Source organism: Pezoporus flaviventris, unplaced genomic scaffold (genome assembly GCF_033815535.1).
Source record: "Pezoporus flaviventris isolate CSIRO_AGI_PZ_B2104156 unplaced genomic scaffold, CSIRO_AGI_Pfla_v1 ptg000002l, whole genome shotgun sequence".
In the NCBI taxonomy this organism is placed as follows: Eukaryota; Metazoa; Chordata; class Aves; order Psittaciformes; family Psittacidae; genus Pezoporus; species Pezoporus flaviventris.
This window is the reverse complement of record NW_026892550.1, coordinates 75,339,885-75,362,377: the sequence shown is the minus strand read 5'-3', so window position 1 is coordinate 75,362,377 and position 22,493 is coordinate 75,339,885. Positions and strand designations below refer to the sequence as shown.

The 22,493-nt window shown below is 54.2% G+C and overlaps 2 protein-coding genes across 5 annotated transcripts; both read right to left on the bottom strand.

Moving 5' to 3' along the window:
• Nucleotides 1-222: 222 nt before the first annotated feature.
• On the bottom strand, nucleotides 223-13,850 carry RBPMS (RNA binding protein, mRNA processing factor). 4 transcript variants are annotated; one of them, XM_061463721.1, is made up of 8 exons: nucleotides 13,687-13,849; nucleotides 7,667-7,744; nucleotides 6,761-6,799; nucleotides 6,579-6,641; nucleotides 5,742-5,892; nucleotides 3,501-3,570; nucleotides 2,403-2,508; nucleotides 223-1,721 (listed from the first exon to the last, which is right to left on the bottom strand). In XM_061463721.1, the coding sequence occupies exons 1-8, from the start codon at nucleotides 13,747-13,749 to the stop codon at nucleotides 1,716-1,718; spliced, it is 576 nt and encodes a 191-aa protein (XP_061319705.1). In that variant the 5' UTR covers nucleotides 13,750-13,849; the 3' UTR covers nucleotides 223-1,715. The 4 variants fall into 4 exon arrangements, with proteins under 4 accessions (XP_061319705.1, XP_061319675.1, XP_061319694.1 ...); XM_061463710.1 differs by lacking the exon at nucleotides 223-1,721 and adding an exon at nucleotides 4,787-4,917 and having other exon boundaries at nucleotides 2,385-2,508; nucleotides 13,687-13,843; XM_061463691.1 differs by having other exon boundaries at nucleotides 223-2,508; nucleotides 13,687-13,850.
• Nucleotides 13,851-16,023: 2,173 nt separating this feature from the next.
• DCTN6 (dynactin subunit 6) lies at nucleotides 16,024-18,126 on the bottom strand. Its single transcript, XM_061463735.1, has 7 exons — nucleotides 18,029-18,126; nucleotides 17,871-17,935; nucleotides 17,682-17,787; nucleotides 17,091-17,179; nucleotides 16,843-16,890; nucleotides 16,443-16,585; nucleotides 16,024-16,367 (listed from the first exon to the last, which is right to left on the bottom strand). Exons 1-7 carry the CDS (start codon nucleotides 18,049-18,051, stop codon nucleotides 16,269-16,271), a joined length of 573 nt encoding a protein of 190 aa, XP_061319719.1. The 5' UTR covers nucleotides 18,052-18,126; the 3' UTR covers nucleotides 16,024-16,268.
• Nucleotides 18,127-22,493: the final 4,367 nt, after the last annotated feature.

Genomic DNA, 22,493 nt, shown 5'->3' with positions numbered 1-22,493 from the left:
CTTTTAAGCCTGATGATCCTTCCAGCCTGGATGTTGGAGCTTTCCTGGAGATCCACGTGAGCCAAGCAGGACAACAGTATCAGCCCTGAAAAAAGTCACCGTGTCACCTTCAAATACCCAGAGGAAGGAGGCTGCTGTTCCCCAAAGCCCTGAAGGGTGTGTGCTGGGATCCTTCTGCCAGTTCCCAACCAGATACACAGCACACAACAGATGCTCTGCACGTAACTTATAATAATCACTGGTTTTATTTATTAAAAAATTACAATAGAAAAGTACCTTTAAACACATTTCCAAAAGCGGAGTAGACAATGTGGATGCTTCCCTCCTCTCCACAAGACAAAGTACAGGAAATAGTTTGCTAAAAGACTTAGTCCATTGCTTGGAAACGCTGATACCATTCCTTTTAGAGCCAGTCAGGGGTTTGTCTTGGAATTGATTTCTTCTCACATTGCCTGTATCAGTGCCATTTTTTTTACGGAAGACCCCAACAGGACAGTTTCCCATCGCACTGCTTCACCCAACACCCTGCCCCAGCTCCAGCAGCCGAAATCTCAGCTTACCCACAGAATAAAAGGAAGGAGGAAGAAAAAGGTTATGATGTATTTAACAAGGCCATGGGTACCCCATGTCTTCAGTGCAGCTGGGAAACTGATTACGGCAAAGCCTGGGCAGTGGCTGAGCTCAGCATGCCCCGCAGTGAGGATGGGGTTGGGGGGAGAGGCAATGGAAGAAGTTTTGCACCTCCTTTTCAAGAAACCTAAATCTCTTCGAGGTTTTGGTTTGCTTTGCTCTTCCCAAATTTCTCCTGGAGCAAGGAGAGGGAGAGACTGGTATGTCAAGCGGTCTCTTGCCCGTCAGCTCGCTCAGGACTCGTGCCCAGCCTCGAGTAAGCCGGCAAACCAGTGGTCTGTCGTTTGTTTTTTCTCATACAGCAGTTTAGGGTGCCTATAACAACTTCAAGCAGTCATGGCAGGAAGAGGAGGAAGAGGCAAATTGTCACCTTGCTACATATGTGGGCTATCTCTGCCCATCCCTGATCTGAGCCCGTTGTACCGTGCCACAGCTTTGCACAGCAAGCTATTAACGTAGACCTAAGGTAAAAAGCAAAATCACCATAAGAAAGTTTCTGATTGTCCTGCCTGGTTGTCATTTGGTACAACTGGGAAGAAAACAGTAATACTGTCAGTGTCCGCAGATGTCTTGCTGATGCAGCCAGAGCGCAATTCCTGTGCCAGAGGGAGCACGATTCCTACACACCCAAATTGTGCATCTTGACATCTGCATGCACGTGAGCATCATGCCTTTGACATGCAATTGACGGGGCAGGGGGATACAGACTCCTACTGACACACATTCAAAAGTCAAGCACAAAACCTGTGGTCTGACCCAGTGTAAGATTGTTCTGTTTAGGAGGTTTGGTACAAAAATACTTGCTCTTGTTTTGCCCTTTTTTTTTTTTTTTGGATTTTTTTTTTTTTTCAGTCTGCTTTCCTATGGTTCTGTTTGAAGACTTTTCAAACACTACAGCAATGCCTGTCAAACCATGCTTTCAGAAGTAACACACTCTTTCTCACAAATATACAGTGTAAAAGAAGAAAATATTATTACTAGGTATGCTTTTTCATTTTTCTTCTAGGAGAGCAGATGTGTGATAGAGGCTGTGGGAAAGTCTTGGAGGAATCCAAACTTGTGTGAGGTTTTTTGTTTGTGGTTTTTCAAGCCTGTAACAACAGAGAGGTGTTAAAAAAAGGTAGCTGCCATCCTGGGCTGAGGCAAAGTGAAGAAAAGGGATGTGGTTAATCGTTTTTCCCTTGTGGGGAAGCTCCCGTGCTGCAGCATAGAGGGAGGATTGTTTTGGAAATGGGGTGAAGAAGGGAGAGCAGCTACAGAGACAGTTGTTTAACCCGGAAAGGGCAAGATGGGAAATGCCTGCAGGGAGAGCCCAGGCTGTCAGCACCCTGGGGTCAGGCAGAGGGAAAGGACGGCCCTGATTGTTCTCCTGTAGCCCCTGGGGTTTTAACCAGGGAGGCACCAGCTGGGAAGCTGAGAGTTAAGTTGGAACTGAATTTGCACTTAAGAGGAATTCAGTCTGTGTTGATCCAAGGCAGGAAGTGAACACCGCAGCGAGATGAGATTACTGGGGGGTAATTCAAAGCCGAGAAGCATTCCTCGGCTGTTGAAACTCTCACCCCAGATAACAGCGATAAATGCAGGAATGACAGAGCATGGATCGCTGGATTGGTGCTGGAGGTGTCCTGCCACAGGGGGAGGAGGGGTCAATCCCAGGAATTGTCACCTCGCTGCCTGTTCCCTCGGGGACACTACACTGGCTTCCTCGCCCCTCTACCCCCTCCCCTTGGGCCACCTCCCCCAGGCACAGCCCCGCTGTACTGCAGCCTTACCAGCACACTGTGGTTTTGCAGAGAGCGCGCCAACCCAGTAGCCACCTTGGAAGACTCCATTAATACCCACAAGACTGACTGTAGGCCACCATCACACACCTGAGACCTGCGAGAGGACACGGCGTAGGGTCAGGGACCAAGGTCAGTGTGCCGTGGGGAGAGGTTGTTTGGCAGTGCCCAGTGTCTACACTTCCTAAGGGGGTAGTTTGGAGCTTAAACCTGCCCTGATAGGCTCCACATGGTATATCTGGATGCTGAAGAGGGACTCTTCATGAGGGACTGCAGCAATAGGACAGGGGGTGATGGGTTCAAACTTCCAGTTTGGTTTAAACTAGCTATAAGGAAGAAGTTCTTTACTGTGAGGGTGGTGAGGCCCTGGCACAGGCTACCCAAAGAAGTTGTGAATGCTCCATCCCTGGCAGTGTTCAAGGCCAGGGCTGGACAGAGCCTTGGGTGGCATGGTCTAGGGTGAGGTGTTCCTGCCCATAGCAAGGGGGTTGGAACTGGATGATCTTGAGGTCCTTTCCAACCCACACCATTCTGTGATTCTATATGGGACGCAGGCAGGAAAGTCTGAGCAGCAAAACTGTTTGCTGGGCTGTGCCATAGCCCTTCCTGGCTGGTGGAGAAGGCAGAGAACCATGTGGTCCCTTGACCCTCCATCCTCGCAACCCATTTTGGCTACCAGGGTTGCTGCAGGCAGATGGACCTTTTTGAGGGATTCACTCATCTCCTCTTCCTAAATACAGCTCTGCTTAGATTTTAGCTGGAAACACTGGCACAGGAGGCTTCCCGCAGGCTCATGGAGCAAGCGATACTCAGCATCAACCGAGCCTCTTCCACCTTTTCCCCCTCTTCCATTTGAATCACTTTTGTTTATTTAGCCACAAAAGGCTGAGTTATTTGCAGAGCATATTTCACAAGGCTTTTGCCATCCACGGTGGTTCCAAGTGTAATCAAACCATCCTCCTACCTCCCTGGTAACCACACTGGGGCTTCCAGGAGAGCTTTCATTAAGGCTTTATGAGATGTTCACCAGCTCTGAGCTGCTGGAGACCGCAAGAGTCGCAGCAGGGGGCAGGACAGGAGAGCACTCACCCGGCATTCAGCAGAACTGACGGGACTTCCAGCCCTGAGAACCAGCCTCGGAGGGAGGGAGCCAGCGCATCTGCCAAGACAAGAGGGGCAACAAGGTGAGAAGAGTGGTGGCCACACACCCTGGCATGAAGCTCCTATGGGTTCCCTTTTCCCAGCCTTCCCCAAGGAGGTCAAAACACACACAGTACATCCCAGCTCTGGTTGGGATGATGACACTGGCTGGGACTGAATGCAGCCTGTGGCATCGCTGCTTGCGGCAGGACCAAGTGGGGATAGTCTCAGCATCTAACATCAATTCTCAGCATGGATTTTCCCAGCAGCCCTCAGAGCCTTCTTACATCTCCATTTCCTTTGCTGGACATTTCACCAGCCTCCTGAGCAGCACAGGTGCTGCCTGTTAGTGGTTATTTGACAAGGCAAGTACGTCACTGCAATAATATTTACCGCCGCTCTTCCTACAAACAGCAAGGCCTGAAAACCTGGAGTTTCATCCAAAGGCTGAGGATGGTTTGTACATGGAGCGCTTTTCCTCGCCCTCCTGCTCAAACCAGCCCCCGGCTGTCTCTGGCTCCGGCGATGGTGGCTCCGGATAACCCGGATCAAGACTTTTGGATGTGGCTTATCCGGCAAATCAGTTTCCATGTGCTCATTTCCTCCTGCTCACCGCCAAGCTGCAGCTGAGGAGTGCAAGCTGGGATAATGTCCAGCATGGCTGCTGGGGAGGCAGCTTCTGTTCCGCACTCCAGGGCAAGCATCTCTTCCCAGCATCCCTGTGATGCCACTACAGGAAACATTCCAAAGGCTGGCACTGCAAAGAAATCCTCCACCGCCTCCATTTCTAGTTCTCCTTTTCTCCGCTAGGTAGGTACTTAATTTTAACATCCACGTGCTGCCATCGGGGCAGCCAACAGAAAAGCACTTGTCAATAAAAGATGGGTCCTCCATTTGCAACTCACTTTCCCTCTCCTCAGGGTTGCTTTGCTTCACACCTTGCATCCAGCAAGCTGCATCCTGGTGATGCTCAAGGGAGCGGATGGGTTGTTAGGTACTGGGAGCGGTGGGGATGGATCAAGTCCTGCCCCAGCAAGCATCCCCAATCCCTCCCTCCGCACCTGGTGGGAGTGAAGGGAGGAAAGCAGAGAGGGGTGTTTGGGTGCCATCCCTAAGTCTCAGTGAGGAGGGGTGAGTGCCTGTAAGCTGGGCAGAGGTTAGTGGTGCAGCGAGCACCCAGGAGAAGGGGAGGTCTGTGAGGGTGAGTGCAGTGGTGGCGGATGGGTCTGAATTACCTGGGCGTGCAGCGAAGCGGGATAGGTGAAAGCAGGAGGAGGTAGAGCAGGTGCTAACTCCGCTGGGTACAGGGGGTACGGCCCCCACACTTCAGGGCTACTGGGGTAAAGTGCAGGCACTGTGAGCTCATCTGCAAGAAAAGAAGAAGGAGAGTTAATGGCAGGCACCAGGACGCGGCCTCCACCATGCCACATGATAGAAAAAACAGCAGAGCTGTTGGCTTTCTCCCCCCAAAGCAGGCAAAAGCAGGAGCAGAGCCTCCTCTGGAGAAGCATGACGTGATGGTGCTGCTGGCAAGAGCTGACCACAAAGCCAACGCCGAATTCGCCCACTGGGAAATTGCAGGGTTTGCCCAGTGGCAAGTGATGCTACAGGGCTCGGTGCATCATCTTCATGTTTATTTACCCCAGGAATCGAGTGTCAGTGGGTGCGGAGGAGAGTGTGCAGCTCACAGCCATGCACAGCAGCGAGGCGAGGAACTGGTATCCACACAAGAAATACTTTTTCAGTAGCAGAAACAGGTATGGCGTGTTCACAGCAAGACATCATCGAGGCTTCTGTGGAGACCCAGATACTCCCTGGTACTGTGAAGCAGCACCAGGAGCTCATCCCATTTCTGTGCACCATTCAGAGCCGGCTGTCGCATGTCCCAGTGTTTGGGGACTCACGGCCACCAGCCAGCACGTGCCACCATGCTTGCAGCAAACAGGCACTGCGGCTTCCGATGGGACCTAGTGTTCCCATCACCACCCCCCTCCAGCATCCCTGCTCCCTCCAGCATCCTGCTGCATCTACCTGGGATGTCTGCCTGACATTGAATTGCCTGAATAAAGCATTTTCCCTGAGGAAGATGAGGATGGGGACAACCCCTGGCAACCTGCTGGCACTGCCACGGTGGCAGGCTGGGGGGACATGGCACGGGGCTCCCTCAGGGGAGCTGGGGCTGGTACTTACAGGTCTCCCGGGTGATGAACTGAGGTATGGCGGTGGGGAGTGGTGTGCTGGGGTTTGGGGTGCCCACCAGCTTGCTCTTGGCCATCTTGGTGTTGGCCTTGGCAAACTCCAGCCGCAGCGTCTGGGGGATCTCGGGGTCGAAGCGGATGCCCTGTGGGAGCGGAGAGGCATGGTGGGTCAGGTGAACACCAGCGCCGCAGCAAAAACAACTCCCCAGTACTGGATTTCTTTTTTTCTTTTCCACTTCCAGCCTTGAAATGAGCTCATCTGCCAGGCCCCGAGGCAGCTCGCATTCCTCCAGCATCTTTAGCATCGGAACCATATTTGGCAGTCAGCGTCCTGCGCTCTTATCCAGAGGGATTAGCAGAGCCAAAAAAAAGTCTTACGTTGAAAATGAAGCCAAGGAAGAAAAAAAAAACCAACCCAAACCAAAACCCCAGGGGGACTGGAGAACCAGCTCTGCACACTTCTGCCCGTGACTCTTTTCGGGAGGTTTAATTCTGCAGAGGTAGGAGGCAGCCGCTAAAGTGAAATTTGCTTTTCCTTTTGCAGCTTTAGCTGGGATTTTTCCCACTGAAACAACAGGAGAGGCTGGGAAAGGCGTCTCTCTCAGACTCATATCTAAGACTCTAATCCTCAGGCTTGGCCTTGGGATGCAGCCCCCTGGGAGGATGCAGATGAGAAGCAACCCATGGGGATTAGCTGGAGGGATAGGGATGCGGTAGGACCAGCCAGTACAGGAGATGCACATTCCAGGGATGGAGGAATCTGGAGAGTATCCAGATGGGGAGATGGAGGGGAAAATCCCGGATACATGGAGCATCCAGGGGCACTCACATTCAGTGCATTCTTCGCTGCCTCTGCTTCGGAGCGGCTGTCAAAGCTGACAAAGCCCACGGGCTGTGGAGGAAGAACAGGGACCATCGGTGAGGCTGATTGGGAGCAGAGAAGGAGCCCCTCACCCCAGAGACCGGTGGTGCATGGCATGGGACGCTCACCCCACTTTAAGTGGCTCCTACCTGCTTGGAGGTGAGTTTGATGAGGGACCCTTCGTATCCCTGCAAGAATAAAAAAGGGTGGTTGGTGGAGATCCCCACTTTTCAGCTGCCCTTTGGAGAGGGAAACCTCCTGTATCCATCACCCAGCAGCCCTACAGCTTTGGGGCATCAGGTAGGCACAGAGGGGAGCTTGCCACCAGCACAGGGACTCACCGCTGCTGGATTTTTGTAAGGATGTGGATGCCTGATGCTACTGTCTTTTGTGTTTGAAAAGAGCTAGTGTCTGAGATGTAGGTCTCGCAGGGTGAAGAGACTGGAGGTCTGCAGCCAACAGTCTTCTGCTAAATGGGGTGTGAGTCAATGTGCAATTAAACCCCAAAAAGCCTTATGCCATTTTCCTGTGGTTTATAGAATCACAGAATGGTTTGGGTTGGAAGGCACCTTAAAGCTCATCCAGTTCCAAGCCCCTGCCATGGGCAGGGACACCTTCCACTAGACCAGGGTTGCTCCAAGCTCTGTCCAACCTGGCTTTGAGCACTGCCAGGGATGAGGCAGCCACAGCTTCTCTGGGCAACCTGTGCCAGGGCTTCACCACCCTCACAGTTTAAAGCCATTCCCCCTTGTCCTGTCTCTACATGCCCTTGTAAAAAGGTCCTCTCCAGATTGCTTGCCGGCTCCTTTAGGTATTGGAAGGCTGCTCAGAAAGGTCCACTGTGGTAACAGATCTGAGCCAGTGCCTGAGTTTTCATGCCTTCTATTGGGGAAAAAAGGTGCAGAAACTTGTTTCTGTGAATAAAATCACAAAATTAGATATATTCTGGAAGAAACCAGCAGGTTCCCAGATCCCACCAAGGCTGGCGAGGTCATGGGAGGTGCAGGGGGCCGGCCCTGTGCTTCATCCCCCTTCTCCCCTCCCTGGTCTGGTACCTTAAAGGGCCTGAAGAGCAGGTAAAGTTCCCGGGGCTTAATGTCCAGAGGCAACCCACTAACGAAGAGCGTCCTCACCTAGAAGAAAAGAAAAGGAGGTTCCTGGTGATCGTCCCTCATCCCCAACATGGGAATACCCCAGGCATCCCACAGCCTCCGGTGGTGGCACTCCAGAACGATGCCAGTCCAAGGGGAATCTCGTGGGCAGCTAGAATCCTTAATCCACACTTGGGGGATGTGGCATTTTTGGGAAAGGTATCCCCATACTTCATGGGACCATGAAGTAAGCTGGTAAGACACCATGGAAAGGTAACCAAGACCTGTCCTCACCACACTGAGTTCCCTCTGGGTCAAAAAGCATCCTGGACCCTTCTTACCCAGGTCTGGCAAACAGGATCTCTCCTGGGCTCCCCAGCAGAGCCCTCACTCTGCAGCCAATGCCTATTGTCTCTGCTTAATTGTAGCAGCTCATGAAGGACTTGGGAGAAGCAAAACCCAACTCTTCCTCCTGGACGACTGGCCCTGTTTTAGAGGGAGCTGTTTTTAAGCAGCTTGTCCCTGGTTTATAAAAGTCACTTTTTAAGGGTGTTTAACTCTTCTGGGTGAATGTGGGGCTCCTCAGAACAGGCAAACCCCACCTGGGGAACGACCCGTGCCATGATGGTTTTGCTTTAGAACCAGCTCCTAACCTGGGGAGCGGTGTGAAGCCGGAGACCAACAGTTGGATCTACTGCCAGTCCCCTTCTCCTCATTCCCAAAAATCTCATCCAAACACTTGGATGGCTGGCAGGAGCCTCGGGCTGAGAACAGCCCCAACCATCCTCACCTGAGACCCTCACCCTGGGGCTGTATTTAGCCTCAGATCATGTTGGGGATGAGTAGCAGCTTGGTCTCAGCCCTGCCGTGTCCCTATCCACCATCCCTGCTCTTGTTGAGGCACCTGGACATGGATCCCACATCCCTGCCTTGCAATCCCTATCATTTCCAGCAGCGCTCCTGTAGCACCTTACTAGGAGGTCATCTGGGGGATTTAATGACCGTAGCTTATTTTTTTTGGACAGACAATACCTTGAAAGAGCTCATCCCGAGGGGCTAGATCATGGTCGTGTGTCGTTGTCCGTCCCCCCGTCCGTGTCTCCCCCCCCCCCCCACCCCCTCCCCGGTTCCAAGCTGCCAGATTTGGCCTGGAGGAGGGGGTAAACCTCAATTTCTTTTTTATCTATTTTAGGTTTTTGGCCAGGCACTTTGTCTGCCCCATTCCCACAGCCAGAAACAGCCACCCCAGGCCTATTCTTCTGCTGACATTTCTTCTTTCTCTTGCAGATAAGCTATCTACCCCATCTCCCGGGGCCTGAGAGCTGCAAACATTCCTGCTTTTGTAGCAAAATCTCCGGCTGACCTGTATCTACTAAATAACAAAAGGTTAAATTACAAAAGGGGCTATTTGCATGTAGCCCTCGTGTCAACAGCCCTGGTGCGATACCCATCGGGCTGCTGGTACCCATCTTCCATCACTGGGTGCCAGAAAACAGGCCAGCCGTGAAAGTACAGCCATCCCAGGCTTGGCTTCTCTTGGAAACCAAGCCCTGCTCCAGCCAGGAAAGCATGCTCAGGGCTTTGCCTAGAAGGATGCTGAGAGCTCCAGGCTGGATGGGATCAGTGCAGGCATGTCCTCACCCCTTCCAGAGCCACAGCTGCAGCTGGGAACAGCCCTGTAGCCTGTCCCTGTTACTGGGATCATTCACGGTGAGCTGGAAAGCCCCCACAAGATGCTTTGGGGACCCCCACCAGCTTTCTGCCTTTCTCTTGAGATCAAAGGGTGATGGAGTATCCCTAAGCACTCAATGCTGCACTGTCTCCTAATGGAGACACTTCCCAGATTTCTCCTGGCAGGGGCTGAGGAGGAATTCATCCGCAGGACCTCCCCTTGCATCCATGAATTTCAATTAAGGAAGGCAAATTTATCCTTTCCTAAGGGAAAATACAAGTATTCCCCTTCAGACAGATCCACTGAGAATGCCTGCTATCTGGGGAATCGGATCACCAGACACATCCACCCTCCCAGCCGGGTTTTACTTTGGAGGAGGCTGAGTATCCCTGCATGGTTTCCCCCTGTCTCCATCATCCCTCAAGCCTCTGGTCCTCCCTGGCATGTTAGCTTGCTGTCTTCCAGCCTCTCCTCTCCACAGGGACCAGAGGCCTCGGAGATGGCTCCACAGGGGAACCCACCACATCCCTGAAATCCAAACCCCCATGAGCCCGGTTTGCCAGATCATTTAGCCCCGTAGCTGCCCGGCAGAGAGATGGGAGATAAAAGACCCTGGAAAGCCCTCTGGAATTAGGCCTCCTTGCAAAGGAAAGGCTTCTTTTCAGTAATGACTTGTTTTCTTTGAAAGTTCAAACATGGGTCGGCCAAGTTTTAAACCGTCAAATTAGAGTGAGAGAAGGAGGAAGGCTCCAAAAGATCTCCCAGCTGGTTTCCAGCCCCAAAAGGATGTTTTGGGAGCTGGGAAGCAGAGGGAAGAGATAGGAGGTCATAGGCACACCCCACTTGAATCCCGAAAAGGGGCTGGTGGGTGGCGTACCCAGCCAAAGGGATGTTTGAGTAGGTCCTGCGTAAACAACATCCTCTTGCTGGGCTGGGTAGCAAGCAGGTGGGAGGATTTGGGTGCTAAAGCGAGAGAAAGGCAGACAAAGGGAGCGTCCTCGGGGACAATTCCCAGCAGGCTGGACGGATATCCTCTTGCCAAGGGGGAAGATTATTTTAGGCGGAAATATTACTTCTGCCCTTAAATGGAAAAGGAGCTTCAAACCCGCAAGGAGCTGCTCGAGGCGCTGCTGTGCCGAGACATCCCAGGGGCTCTGCCTCCATCCTCAACCCTGAACACTCCCAGGGCAAAATGCTGCCTTTGAGGGGGGGAAAAAAGCCTCACTGGGTGTGTGCTCTTCCATAGGGAAAAATGACCCCTCCGAGAGGGGGTCCAAATGCTCTTGGTGGAGCATTTCTCCATCTCTCTTTGTTACAATTTGGGGTGAAACCAAAGGTTTCTTCCATGTAAGAAGTGCCAGTGCTTGCTCCAGGAAACCTCTGGCCATGGGTGCTGGACCTTGCAGGCAGCCACCACCTTGATGTCTTTCAGTGGGGATGACGACTGTGGGACTACACCAAGTCCACTTTCCATGGCCCTCCTCCTGCCACTGTGTCCCACAGCTCCCAGGTTTGCCAGGGCCACTGAATCCCAATTCCACTGCCTCACTCCTGGTTTGTCCCTTCCTGGTTCTTACTGTCAGTAAGACAGCAAAGTCTTTTCCTAGCTTCTGCTGCTCTCCTCTCTTCTTAGGAAGCCATCTCCATCCTGCTTTTGGCGTGTCCCTCTCGCCTCTGCGTTGCACCATCACCTTCTAATGTCCCCAGACACCATGTCCCGTCTGGGATCAATCTAAGGGATACTGGAGAGGCCACAAGCCAGGTTTGTCTCCCACAGCTAAGGAGGCACCAGGGAGTAATTTGCCTGCCTTGGACCTCCATCAGGTGACAGAATGATTTGGGTTGGAAAGGACCTTAAAGCTCATCCAGTTCCATCCCCATGTCATGGGCAGTGACACCTTCCACTAGACAGGGTTGCTCCAAGCCTCATCCAACCCGACCATCCCATGGGACGCTGGGGGCTGACCAGCATGATCACGCACCCCTGCCCCTGCACAAACCACCCCTAGTAAATGTTAACAGGCTGGGGGCCATCAGGGAGAGGCGGAAGGTGTCTGGGTGATTCATTCACAAGGCATTTAATGGCCTCCTTCATGCCCAGCTCCCCATCCACCACACTTCAGTGGGGGCTCGCTTTAATTCTCTACCAGCCGATTAACTGCTTGACTGCCCCAGTGGTAGCAGGAACACTGTGATCAAGCCATAAAACAGGGCAAGCAGAGCTTCCTCCCCTTCTCCCTGGCAAAGTGGGGTGCTGCCTCCCACGTGGTGGGGTGAATTCCAGCCCCACAGGGATTAATCCCTGCATAAATACTCTCTCTGGTAATGGAGTGTCCTCCTCTTTGGCTGGGTTTAGATTCTTGGGCTGCGTGTACACATGCCATCAACCCGCAAAATTCCCTGACATAAACAAGGGGATGCTGGCTCCTGTGCTGCTGGGATGCAGGAGGAAGGGGCTCAGCCTTCAGTCCTGCCACCCGTAGCCACTTCTCCAGATCAGTAGCCAAATGTCCTGTGGGAGAATGGGAGGAACGGAGCAGCCCTCTGGGAAGAGCCAGCCCGGAGCTGCTGGGGCTGGAACGAGGAAGCGGCAGAGGAAGAAAAGCCAGCGAGAAGCCAAGGGAGCAAATGGGGGATTGCAACAGAGCAGAGGAGTGAGCAGCAGGCACTGGGGGGGGGGGTTCACGCACGGTTGTGTCTGGCTAAAAACCCTCCAGACCCTGTGCTTAGAGGAGGAAAGGAATCAGGAGCATGGGGGAGGTGCAGCACTGGGACAAACCTCATCCACTTGCTGGGTACCCCCCCCCCCCGCCTCCCCGAAACCACCCCTGGGGTCTCCTCTCCATGCCCTGGTTCCCTGGGATGAAGGATCTGGATGGGGACAAGGACCACAAGCCGGGCTCTCTTGAGCTGCTCTGCTACCAAATAAGGCCTCTGCTGAGCCTTTTACATGCCGTCCTTGCCTGGCTGGAGTGACGGGACCTCCTTCCCAAATTTTTCTCCCTCCCCTCCAGGCTCCTCTGTGGGCATTCCCACCCCCGGTCCCACAGCTCCCCCACACCTGGGGATCCCTTTTCTGGGGGAAGGGGATAGGGGTGGGGTGAGCACGCTGGGCAGTAGGACTCTGGCCAGCCCAGGGAGGAGTGAGGGCAGAGCAGAGGCTTGTCTCACCCAGCAGCACCCTGACTGACCTCCCCATGATGCTTCTCCCTCTTTTGTTTTTAGGGGGACATGGCTGGAAGCCCCAGGGAAGGGGGAGGTAGGGCGCAGTAGTTGGGCAACCCCCTTCACCTGTGCTTAAGCAAATATTTGACAGCACCGGCTCTTCCAGCCAAGGCTGGGAAAAACTTGTGCAGGGAAAAATACCTGCCTGGCTCTGGAGGAGTCTGGTTTGCAAACAGGAGCAGCCATCACCCTCCTAACATGTTCCCAGTACAATAGGAGACTGGCACCTCGCAGGGACTCCTCATGTTCAGCATCCCCCTGGTCAGGGGGTCTCCAAGGGCCAGCAGTGCCATGGCCAGCCCCTCGCCCCCCTTGGGTCCAGCTGGGAGCAGGGTGCTGGGAAAGGCAACAGGCCTTAATGGACTTCTCCCACCGGCGTTCCCTTTGCGAGCCACATCATCACCATCACCTGCAAGGATCTGGTGAGGCCACCAGTGGAGAAATTCCCCCTTACTGGAGCACTTTGGGAAACTTTGGTAAGCTTCAGGCTGGAAAATCAAAAACCCTGAGGTAGGCGAGAGCAGGGGAGCAGAGCATCCCCATGTGCCCATCAGTCAGAGACCCCACCGAAAAGTGACGTGCCGGAACAGACGGTGGGGCGAAAGGTGAGGAGGAGATCCTATCTACCTGCTCTCACCCTCCCAAAGTCCAAATTCCCATCTCAAGGTCACGGGTAAAACCAGGAACTCCACGCTTGCAGAGTCTGTGTGGGGCTGTGGGGTTTGCCTCCCGTGGGGATGAGGGCGGGGGTACATCTTTGGGGTGAGACCCTCGGGCTGAGAGATGCGGACATGCATGGTACCCACTACCGGTCACCTCAAACACCGGCCCTGGGGAGGGGGTGGAGGCTGCTTGGGCACCCGCCCCACCCCGGGGTGCTGCAAGGCTCCCCGGGGAGGCAGAAGGGTGTTTGCAAGGGGATGCGGGGCTGTCCCGGGGAGCGGGGGATGCGCTGCCCGCAGTTCTCTGTGCCCCATCTCCAGCAGCAGTCCCGGGACCGACAGGACACCCCCGGCGTAGGGGAGCTGCGGGTGGGGAGGGGGATGCTGGACCCCCCGAACCCCACATCCCCTCCTTCCCCCGGTACCTCCTCCTCGGGCAGGCCGGTGTCGGCGGGGCCGCCCTCCCGATCGGCGGGGAGGTTGCTCATGCTGCGCTCGGGGCCAGGCTCGTTGTCCCGCCGGCGGCAGCCGCGTCCCGGGCGGGCGGTGCTGAAGGCTGGAGGCGGCGGTGGAGGGCGCGGGGGGAACCGGGGCGGGGCCGGGGGAGGGATTCGGAGGAGGGGGAGGGAGGTTCCGGGGGGAACTGGAGGCGGGGGGGAGGGATGGGGGCACGGGGATAGGAGGGACGGGAGGGTGAATGAGGCAGGTCTGAGACACGGGGCAGAAGGCTGGGAAGATGGGACACGGGTTTGGGGATACAGGACAGAAGGCTGGGAAGTTGGGACACAGGGCTAGGAACACTGGGCACAGGGTTAGGAATACAGGGCAAAAGGCTGGAGACACAGGATGCGGCTGGTAAGATGGCACGCAGGGTTGGGGATACAGGACAGGAATCTGGGTCATGGGCCTGGGAACGCGGGACACAGGGCTGGGGACTTGCGGCAGTCCAGTCATAGGACTGGGGATGTAGGACACAAGGATGGGGACATAGGACACAGTCCTGGGGACACAGGGCACACTCCCAGGGTCACGGCCGCAGCAGGGCTGTGGGGCAGAGGACGGCACAGTGCTGGGGACACAGGGCATGGATGGAGGAACACACAGGGGCAGGGCTGGCTGTGGAGCCGGCCCTGGGGCTGCGTTTAGGCTCCCACCCCACTCCCCATTTAGGCAGAGCTTCAGGTGAGTTTGCACCCTGCTCACCTTTCTTCTGTCTGATCTTTGGGTCGGTCCCAGCCCTGTCACATCTCCATGGATGGTGTAGCATGATGGAGACCCTCAGGGTGAAAAGCATTGGACCAGCAGCCGTGTCTGAAGAAGATGGGACACAATACATGAGGACCAGAGGTGACACTGAGGACATCCTGCTGATGGCAAAGGGCTTGTACCAAGTAGGTGTTTTAAGATCATGGCAACTCTGGAAAAAAACAGATCTGCAGGCCTGTGGGCAGCCTGGATGGATTCAGCCCCACCACTGACCTAGAGCAGAGTGTTTCCAGCCCCCACAGTGGTGATTTACAGAGCAGAACCTCTCATGCTGTGAGGGAAATGGAAATAAGCCATGCCAGCTGGATTTGGGGAGCTGGAAGCATCTGGCTACCAGGGCAGGGGGCCCAGAGAGGGCACCTGAAGTGTGGGGGCTGATCTAGTTGCTTGAATCTGCTGGAGCCTCGTGCTTTTGGGATGAATTCCCAGCAAAGGTTTGCCTTATCTTTCAAGCTGGAGGGACAAGGGTTCAGCCCTTGTTTGGATTTGGCTTTGGGGAAGAGCTGCACTGTCACAAGTGCTGGACCAAGGACTGGAGCTGCAAAGCCAATAAACAGTGGGTTTTTATTTTGGGTATTCCTGTAACTGAACTTGGAGCAAATCTGGTGGGTGCTGTGCTGTTTGTGCCTTGGCCTGTCCCACCTAACCCCCCTGGTCCCAAATTTGCACCCCATGTCTTGCAGCCCAGCTGGCACTTGGGATTCCTCTGCAGGTGGTTGCTGATGCTCTCTCCACTCTCTCCTTCCTACAGATTTCTGCTCCAACATTAATTTCCTTCTGCACCAAGACAGAACATCGGGCAATGTTGTACACGGTCAGAGCGGGAAGGTGTGAATAATATTCCTGGTAGATCTCAGGGGCTGGATGGGAAGCATGGATGTGTCCAAAGCTCAGCTGATGAGTGGAGGAGCTTTAGCTCCATTGTGGACCCTCTAGGAGGGAAGCTGAGTAGGTGCCTTTGAAGACCAGGGAGAGCTCTGGAGCCTTTCCCCATCCAAAATCCGCATGGATTGGTGAAGCAGGACAAGAAAATCCCTTCCTCCAAGCAGCCCTGCTTTCCCCTGGTGTGGGTCCATCTCCCTCTGCCGGCAGCCAGGGAAGAGAAGAGCAGGGAGACAGCACCTGGGCTGTCCTCAAGGGATCATAGGATCACAGAATGGTTTGAGTTGGAAAGGACCTTAATCTCATCCAGTTCCAAATCCCCTGCCATGGGCAGGGATGACTCACAGTAAACCATGTTGCCCAAGGCTCTGTCCAACCTGGCCTTGAACACTGCCAGGGATGGAGCATTCACCACTTCTTTGGGCAACCTGTGCCAGTGCCTCACCACCCTCACAGTAAAAACCTTCTTCCTTAGATCTAACCTGAACTTCCCCTGTTTCAGTTTGAACCCATCACCCCTTATCGCTACAGTCCCTCTCCAGCATCCTTGTAGGAAATGGGATGGTGGCAGTGGCAGTTCAGCACCTGACCCAGGCAGGACGGCAGTCTCTCCCTTGACAGAAGAGCAGGTAGCATTTTATTCCCAAAAACCAAAAATGTACAATTGAGTTAGTGCATGAGAGACAACTGATCCACAGCAGACTCGAGGTGCTGGGCAGAATATAAATGACACACACAATCAAGATGGTATTAGATTTTTTTCCCAAATATGGAATGGTCAGCCACTTCCTAGGGCTGGGGAGTACTTCCCAGGACCAGATGCAACCCCTTCTCATCAGCCACCAGCAGCAGAAGATGCTCAGCTCTTGACAGGAGTGGATGTGGCCTTCACGGTCTTCTTTAGGTGATGGTAGTTTGGCAAGATCTTCATCAGGAAATCCAGCTGCAGTGTCTGGGGCTGGGAGCAGAGGCAGGGTGAGGGCAGCCCTCAGAGGATGCAACAAGGATGGTGTCACCCATGCGTCACACTCACCTGTGGCCGCTCGGTCTGGACACGGCGGAGGCAGTCAGCCCCATAGATGACAGTGTTTTCGGGGATCACCTCGTAGGTGTTGATGTTACAGCAGGCCCCGATGATGCAGCCGCTTGTCAGGATCACGTTCCTGCCAACAAATGCTGCCGGGAAGAGAGAGGAATCATTGTGAGAGTCATGCCCATGATGTGGATATACCCTGCACTACCCAACATCAATACCATGAGCTGTTCAGCACCAGGAGGCAGACCCAGCCCGGGCTGGTCCCACCAAGGCCAGTCACACACTGGGCTTTTGTGTGAAAATCACAGCATTGTCAACAGCCTCACCTACAGCAAGAAACCACCTCTACTGTTCCCAGCTTCCACAAAATCTCACAAGATGATGAGCCAAGACTTACCTTTGGATTCAATGACATTGTTATCTCCTACCTTCATTGCTTGGGAATCTACGGGTCCATGTTAAAGAAAACTGCAGAATGTTCTGCTTTTATTTCAAAAGGTAAACCCTGGTGCCATTTTCAAACCAACAACCTGCAATAAACAGCCCTGTGCTGCCTGAACCACAAGAGAGCCCATACCTTTCCCCTCATACTGATCCACAAGTGCGGTGTATCACACATTCGATCTCACAGCACAGCAAGGATACAACACCCAACTTCAAAAACATTGTTGGTGCCGATGACCATGGGTTTGGGCTCCACCTCTTCAGTTTCTGGAGTAATATTTTCTGGATACCTGCAAGATGGGAGAATATATTTCAAGTTTTGAGATCACAAAGGTATTGTAATGTTTGGCAGCTTGATTTTGAGAAACATCGTGTGTATTATGCCCCATCCCTGGCAGTGTTCAAAGCCAGACCAGACCGGACTTGGAGCAACCTGACCTAGTGGAAGGTGTCCCTGCCCATGGCAGGGGAGTTGAACTGAATGATCTTTAAAGTCCCTTCCATCCTAAACCAGTCTGGGATTCTGTGATTCTGTCCCATCCAGCTAGAGCGGTGGGGTTTGGAGATGGCTTGCTCTTGCACAGGGCACTGTCAGGACAGGATTGCTGTCCTCAGGGAATATCTCAGGGAACACCAACTATCTGCAAAGCCCAAGCTGGGAACATGACCAAGGGATCCCAAACACATCCTCTCCTCATCCAGTCTGGAGCTGGGGGTCAGTGTTCCCAAAAAAGGAGTGTTTCCTCCCAAAAATGAGGTGACCCTGTGGGTGTTGTCCAGCTCCGTACTGACCCATTGACGATGAGGGCCTGCTCCTCGATCAGGTTGCCTTCCCCGATGATAATAGGTCCTGCTTCGGCGATGATCCTGGCCTTGGGGTGGATCACCGTCCTGGGCCCTGCCGGGAACAAGCCGAGGTCACCCCTCGTCCAGCCCCGCCGCAGCACTCGGGCAGCGGAGAGGAGAGGCCTGATGCCTTACCGACAGTCACGTCGCCGCGGATCTCGCTTTCCACGCACACCACGGCCCCCGGCGCGATCTTGACGCTGGAGGAACGGACAGGGCTCAGTAAGGTGAACCGGAGAGGGGCGGGCAGCCCCGCCGCGTCCCGGGGAGGGGGTGTGTCTGGGGACACTCACCTCTTTTGCACCTTCTCCGCCATGACGGCCGCCTGCGCCTGCGCGGGGCCTGTGCGGGGGTTCGGGGTCGCGCACCTCGGCCTTACGCTCACGCAGGGGTCCCCCCCGGGCCGCTCTTCGCACCCCGCTGCGATTCAAAGGCAACCGGACTTCACCCACGGCCACTCCGATGGTACCGGAGGGGGACGGGCGCTAGGACCCAGCGGCCGATGGTCCGCCCTCTCGGCTGACCACGCCCCGCCGAGATTTCCCCTCCTCCCCCCCCCCCCCCCTTCCCCAGGCGCGTGCGCGGGGGTAGGGGCGGGCGGTGGCCGTTTTCCGCCGCGGCGCTGTCCCGGCGCTAGGGTGGAAGTGCGGGGCGGGGCGGGGCGGGGCGCGGGGTGGCGCCGGGACAGCGCGGAATTAACTTGGGAGGACCGGAGCACGCCGCCCCTCGCCCGAGCCACACGCGGCCACCCGGGTCCCCCGCCCAGTTTCCGAGCACCGCCGGGGCTCCCGGTGCCGTCCCACAGCACACAGGGGTCCGGGGCTCAGCCGGGGCCGGTTCGTGGCTCAGTCAGGATCGGTTCGGGACTCAGGAGGGTGTTCGGGTCTGGAAATAGCGCTTGAGGACTCAGGAGGGTGTTTGGGACTGGGGATGGTGCTCTGGGGTCTCAGGAGGGTGCTTTGGTGCTCTGGGCCAGGGCTCCGCCGCATGGACCCAGCCGGGTATTCCCCGGCTGCAGAACGGAGCCCCGGCCCGGGGACTGGGCCAGAGCCCAAGTCCTGCACCTTTGGGCTCAGAAACCGAGCCCCTCTCGGGCGGTTCTGGGGTCAAAGCTGGGGCTGGGCTGGATGGGGTTGGGCTGTGGGAGCAGGCTGAGCTGGTGCATGGACTGGTCGCGATGATTCGCTCATCAGTCTTCTGCCTCTCCTCCAGCTCTGGGAGCTTGAAGATATTCCTTGCTCCATGGAATTCTAAATTCCAGTTTTGCAAAACCATCAGCATTGTACATGGTCATTCCCTTCCCAGCCACGGTCAGTCAGTAAAGCATCTTGAGAAGCAGAGTGAGAAATTAAGGCAGGAATGAACACAAACCCCAAACCCACTCCAGACAGATTTCCAGCAGCTGTTTCTGGAAACTAACCCTCACCCCAACCAGACCTAACCCTAACCCTTCAGAGCCACAAGAGCTGTTGCTGCTGGAAATCCATCTGGAGTGGGATCTGGGCACCTGCCCTGCCTGGATCCTGGCTGGTTTTGTAAGGCAGGAGGATCTTTAGAGTCGAGCTTAGAGGTGTCCAGAACTCCCCTTGCACGTCTGCTGCAGACTCCCTGCAACCCTGTGACTGCAACATGGTGTAACACCATGTTCGTGTGTGCTGAAGTGAAATGCCAAAGGTCCTGGGTGTCTCAGATCAAACTCCTCTGCCATTCTGCGTTCACACTGCATCTTAAATCACAAACCGTGCTGCTGAGCCTGCCTGAGCTTCTGGACTCTGTTTCTAGAAGGAATGCTGCCCTCCTTTCTCTCCCCCAAAAGTGGTCCCTGCCCCACAGACACAAGCAAAGTCACCCCAGGCCCATTTTCCTTCCAACCCCGACTGCCCTGCCTGACTCCAACTCAGTCTCCAGTTACAGCTGTTGTCACTGGCTACAGAAAATTGCTGTGCCCAAAAGCCAGTTCCTTTTAAATTCTCATCTCATCAAAGGTAGAGAATGGGCAGTTAAGCCCCGCAGGAGAAAGGAGAGCACAAACTGCCACCTTATGCCCACTGGCTGCCCTTTCAGTACTTTCCTGAAGCTAAACGTGTTGGTTCTGTGTCCTGCTATTTACTTGAGATCCAAGAACAGTGACAAATGAGATCCCAGAACGAGATCCTGCCTCAGCACATGTCACGTGGGCTACCCATTCGGGAGCTCTTTGCAGTTTCTCTCCTCCAAAGGGCACGTTCTTCCAATCCCTCAGCAGCATCTCTGTGAGTTCATTTTAAATTGACCTTTCCTGAACGAGTGGGCTGTGACTGGCACAGACTATTCAGGTGAAGGCTTTCTAGTGCTCTGGGCAACTTGTAAACCCACCACCTCCATCAGAAACACTTCACATTCCGCTGTCCTAAGTTCCCACCGAGTTACTCGCTCTTACTTTCCTTGGGGAAATAAACCCCAAGCTTCCGTTTTCCCTGGTATTTCTGGTGGATGAGATCCCAGAATTTAGAGCCAGAAATCCTTGCTTCCACATAAATTGTGGCCTGATGCTCAGGATGAAGTTTGATACCAGTTTTATTCTCTGGCCTGCCCAGGCTGTCACGTGACGTGTGTGTCACGATGGCGCACGTGCCCATGACACTGTGCTGGAGAAGTGCACAGAGCAGGCAAGCTGCAACTCACACACACACACACACACACACACAGACATACACATATATGTACATACACACATATGTACATACACGTTATTTAAGGGAAACCCGAAAGCACTCAGGCTGAGGTGGACATATTTTGGGAAGGATTGCTCCAGGGTACAAAGCAAAGGGGATCGTTGTCCTCGGAGGGATCACAAGCGTCTACAGTAAGGTCCCACGCGACAGTAATGTCACAGGCCCTGCAAGAGGAAAACCAAGTGTATAACTGCAAGCATTTCACCTCTTGTACAGCAACTTCTCCTCTAACCACTAAAAAGACTTTCACGTTAGGATAAGAAATCAGACCACAAGATAGCCCTGCCATGCATACACACTTCGTGAGCCATTCTGAGGGGAAAAAAGCAAATATTCACTCCGTTGCACCCACTGAGCAACTCACCTGGAACACAAATCTGCATCCTGCTCTGCTGGCTGCAGGCTCTGTACCCACAGAAGCAGCACCTCACACACAAACAGCACTTGTCCCAGCTCAACAGGGACATTTCCATTCTTTCCCAGCAGAAGAGGCAGCTTTTGAAGGAGATGTTTTGCTTTCCAGATGATTCCTTTTCCTCCTCAGGCCAGGTGGGACTGTCAGACGTCCCCGAGGCACGTAACAAAATGTAAATGCCTGATCCAAGCGTGAGACTGATGCTCCAGCACCCACAGAGACCTCCTGGCTTCTTACAGCCACCCGTTATGCTGGCCACAAATCATGACAGCCTGGTACTGCCCTTGATGTGCTTTGGGATGGGTCTGGGTTCTGGGAAAGCTGGAGATGTTTCTCCCTTGTTCCCACAGGTATTATATTAAATTGGTCTTTCTGATTTCAGCTGTTGTTAATCGATGTGAAGGGCAGGAGGCAAATCAAGTAGTAAAGTTCAGTTCATAGTCTGTGCCCATCATTTGCCTGTTCTAATAAGAAAACAAAGGCGAGAACTCCCCGCAGAGCCAGATTTGATGCCACAGATCCCAATGACCATGGTGGCAGGGTGACTCTTGGCACCTCAGACACTTCTCACCGCTTGCCCTGTGTGCCCCGCGTGTTGCTGCCGAGAGGACACTTTGATGCTGTTTCTGCTTCCGCTTCACTCTGAAGGGTGCTGAGGGCCTGGCTGGGAAGGCAGCCCTGGAGACGGCAGTGGAGATGTCAGAGCTGCTCGGTTTCAGCCCCAGCTGACCGAGGCTTTCAGGGTGCCCAGCAGGTGCCCATTACCTCTACGGCCTCACCTAGAGCCTCCCCAGCCACACTCCCTTCCCCATGGGCCCAAGCTCTGTATTTAAGCTCAGGTCAGGGGCTGCTGCTTGCTTCTTTGAGAGCTGTCTTGTAAATCTTTTATTTCTCTCCACGTTTTTCTATTTTTTGGTTGTATTTATTTTCTGTCTTTCTTGCAGTAGTGCTACTGGGCTGCCTTTGACTCCTGTTTAGGTACTGTGGGGCTGCACATATGGGTGGGGGGGGTGGGGGGGGAAGTCCCTGGTTTCCTGCTGTCCTTAGGTTTAGGTTTGCCTGTCTTCCAGTTTCATTGTAACTTTCCTGCATTGCCTGAGCTGGTACCAGTGTGTGACTTCATGGGATTTTTGCTTCTACAGACTGATAAATGAAGGCTGGAGCATGTTCTTGTTAAGGCCTCCTTGCTAACTTCTGCCCTGTTGATTACAGCTAAAAATGCTCAGTCTGCCCACAGCATAATGGTAGAGCTTCTTGTTATCCTGATCTCTGGCAAGCTACTTCTTATCTTTTTTAACCTAGATTAAAGGGGCTCTCCTGGTGACCTGTACCTATGGAGGGGGACCATAGGGGACCACCTGAGAGTAAGGGCACTTTTTCCAGTTCAAGTTGGAGACCTGGAGCTTCTGTTCTTGCTTTGGATGCAGAGATGTAAGTAAGGTCTGGAGCACTCGCTGTCATTCCTGAGACTCCTTTCCTCTGTCCTTGATCTACATGAGGAGGGAGAAAGCTTGCAGAGATGACGGTGGGATGACTATTACCAGCTCTGCTGTGGGGTCTGGATTTTGGGGAGGCAGGAACAGGAAAGGCAAAACCTGTCATCCCAGACACAAAGGCCACCTAGTTTAA